We start from the raw sequence: 2,611 nt of genomic DNA, 5'->3' as shown, positions 1-2,611 counted from the left end.
ACTTCTACAGTAGGATTCTCTGATACGCTGAATCTGATGGTGTCATTTTCGTTAAGATCCTACGACTTTTAGGGGGTGTTTCCTCCTATTATCCTAAATAAGGCAAATTTTTCAGGCTCGTAACTTTTGATGGGTAAGACTAAACTTGATGAGACTTATATATTTAAAATCAGCATTAAAATGTGATTCTTTTGATGTAGCTATTGATATCAAAATTCAATTTTTTAGAGTTTTGGTTACTATTGAGCCGGATCGCTCCTTACTACAGTTCGTTACCACGAACTGTTTGATTGAAACCATTCGGAACCCTTCAGGAATTGACCAGTTCACCCATTGAAAACGTAAGAAAAAATTATATTGTTTTGAAGTCAATTCATTTGGTGCATTAAGACCTTTGCAATATGTTCCCTCCGATGTCTATATTGATAGATAGGGTCACCTTCATAACTACGTTGATAGATGCGATTGCATTCACCCACATTGATGAAAATATTCCCTTTCATACCCACGTTTGTCGAGGGATGTCACAGCATACATACATCGCGCCCAGGGGGTCTTATTAATCTAACTGACCAGAAAAAAGAAACATTGAATGTGTGTTTATATGTTAATAAATTTTTGTTTATTATACATGTGTTATAAATCGCCGTGTTATAAATATATCTCGCTAATATTGCTTTTTTAGCTTTATCAAACCGTACCAATTCCAAGAAGAAAATAAACACCATTATTATTTTGAACCATACTTATTTGGTATATGACACACGTCATATATAAAACTTATTTATATATATATATATATATATATATATATATATATATATATATATATATATATATATATATATATATATATATATATATATATATATATATATATATATATATATATATAGATGTAACGGACATACATACAACTTATTTTTATACATATAGAAGATTTGTAAAATGCAAAAATATTGGAATAATACAGCCTATTAGTTCAACTAATTTTTTTATATAAGACTAATATTAATATTTAAAATTCAAAGATTAGAAGAAACAGTCCATTTACCACACTTACTACTGTTAGGCAATAAGTCATTCTACTCAAATAAACATGAAAACGTCATCTCCGATAGTTATTAATCTAGCAAACAAGAAAATTGAAGTAAGATTCGCAAATCAAATCGGATTAGCTCCAACTACATTTTCTAATGTCATAGGACGCGATACAGTGCAAAATGAGGGTTCATACAGTAAAAATATCTACTTAGGAGTAGCAACTGGAACAAGAAGCGATCTTTTGACTCTCGAGTATCCCATTCAGCATGGTATCGTCACTGATTTTGAAGCTATGGAGCAGATCTTTCAGCACATTTTTCATCAAGAGCTTTGCATTGACCCAGAAGAATACCCAGTTTTACTGACAGAGGCTCCCTTTAACCCAGAAGCAAAAAGAAACACAATGATTAAAATGTTGTTTGAAAAATTCAACATTCCACAATTAAGAGTAGAAAAGGCTCCTATCCTTTCCCTTTTAGATATGAGGAAGAAAACTGGGATTGTTGTGGACTGTGGCGACGATGTCACACATGTCATACCAGTCTACGATGGTAATATCCTTTTAAAGGATTGTTCAAGTGTAAATCTCGGAGATCGCGACGTGAAAAATCATTTGCGATCCACACTGATGAAGTCAAACAGAGGAGTCGATTTCAAATCAGACACACTTTACCATATACAAGAAAAAAAGTGCCTCGTTGCTTTGGACTTTGAGAAGGAGATGGCTTCCTTCCACGAGCAATCGTGGTGGCGGAAGCGAAAAATATCTAAAGAAAATAGCTACAAGCTGCCTGATGGTAAGGTGATTACTATTGGCAATGAGAGTATTAGAAGCACTGAAGTCTTATTCCAGCCATCTCTCTTCGGTAAGAGAGGTTTTGGAATTACTGAGGCTCTCTACGATTCTATTATGAACGTTGATATTAGATTTAGAGACACCCTCAGTTCTAATATTTTTTTCATTGGGCCTATAATAAAGTACCCTGGCTTTGCTGAAAGAATCAGGAAGGATATACCATCGACAACAGAACTTTCTGTCAGGTGTTTGTCTGAGAGTGAAAACTCTGTATGGAGGGGAGGATCTTCCCTTGCCTCCTCCGTTATTTTCGAAGATTTGACAATAAAGAAAAAGGAATACGAGAGCTCTGGAGAACATTTTTTGCAATCAACTGTTCACAAGAACAGTTTAAAAATGTTCATTGAGCGAATACCCAGTTTCCCAACTGACTCGGAACGTGAAGGATGTATTTGAATCACTTTTCCTTGCAATGTCGCTTCCTTCACTAAGAAAAGTAATCATTAGAGAAATTTACCGATCCCCATCAGGCTCTCTTTCTTTTTTTTATGGATATATTATCGAACACACTCCAGCTGCTGGAGAAACAGAATCATGATGTGGTCTTTATGAGTAATTTCAATATCAACCTGGCCCATCCCCTTACAAGTAGCACCAAAGACCTCCTCACGCCCACGTCTGGATTCTGGAAAAAGAAGATTTGAAAGGAGGTTTTGAAGTATTCCATAATGCGTTTACAACTTTATACAAAGCACATTGTTTTAAAGAAAA

The 2,611-nt window shown here is 34.6% G+C and overlaps 1 protein-coding gene across 1 annotated transcript; it reads left to right on the top strand.

The window, feature by feature from the left end:
- Nucleotides 1–1,099: 1,099 nt before the first annotated feature.
- Nucleotides 1,100–2,296, top strand: LOC136039118 (actin-3-like). Its single transcript, XM_065722602.1, has one exon. It carries the CDS (start codon nt 1,100–1,102, stop codon nt 2,294–2,296), a length of 1,197 nt encoding a protein of 398 aa, XP_065578674.1.
- Nucleotides 2,297–2,611: the final 315 nt, after the last annotated feature.

Source organism: Artemia franciscana, chromosome 19 (assembly GCF_032884065.1).
Source record: "Artemia franciscana chromosome 19, ASM3288406v1, whole genome shotgun sequence".
Taxonomy (NCBI): Eukaryota; Metazoa; Arthropoda; class Branchiopoda; order Anostraca; family Artemiidae; genus Artemia; species Artemia franciscana.
The sequence above is the reverse complement of the archived record's forward strand: the minus strand, read 5'-3'. Positions and strand labels throughout refer to the sequence as shown.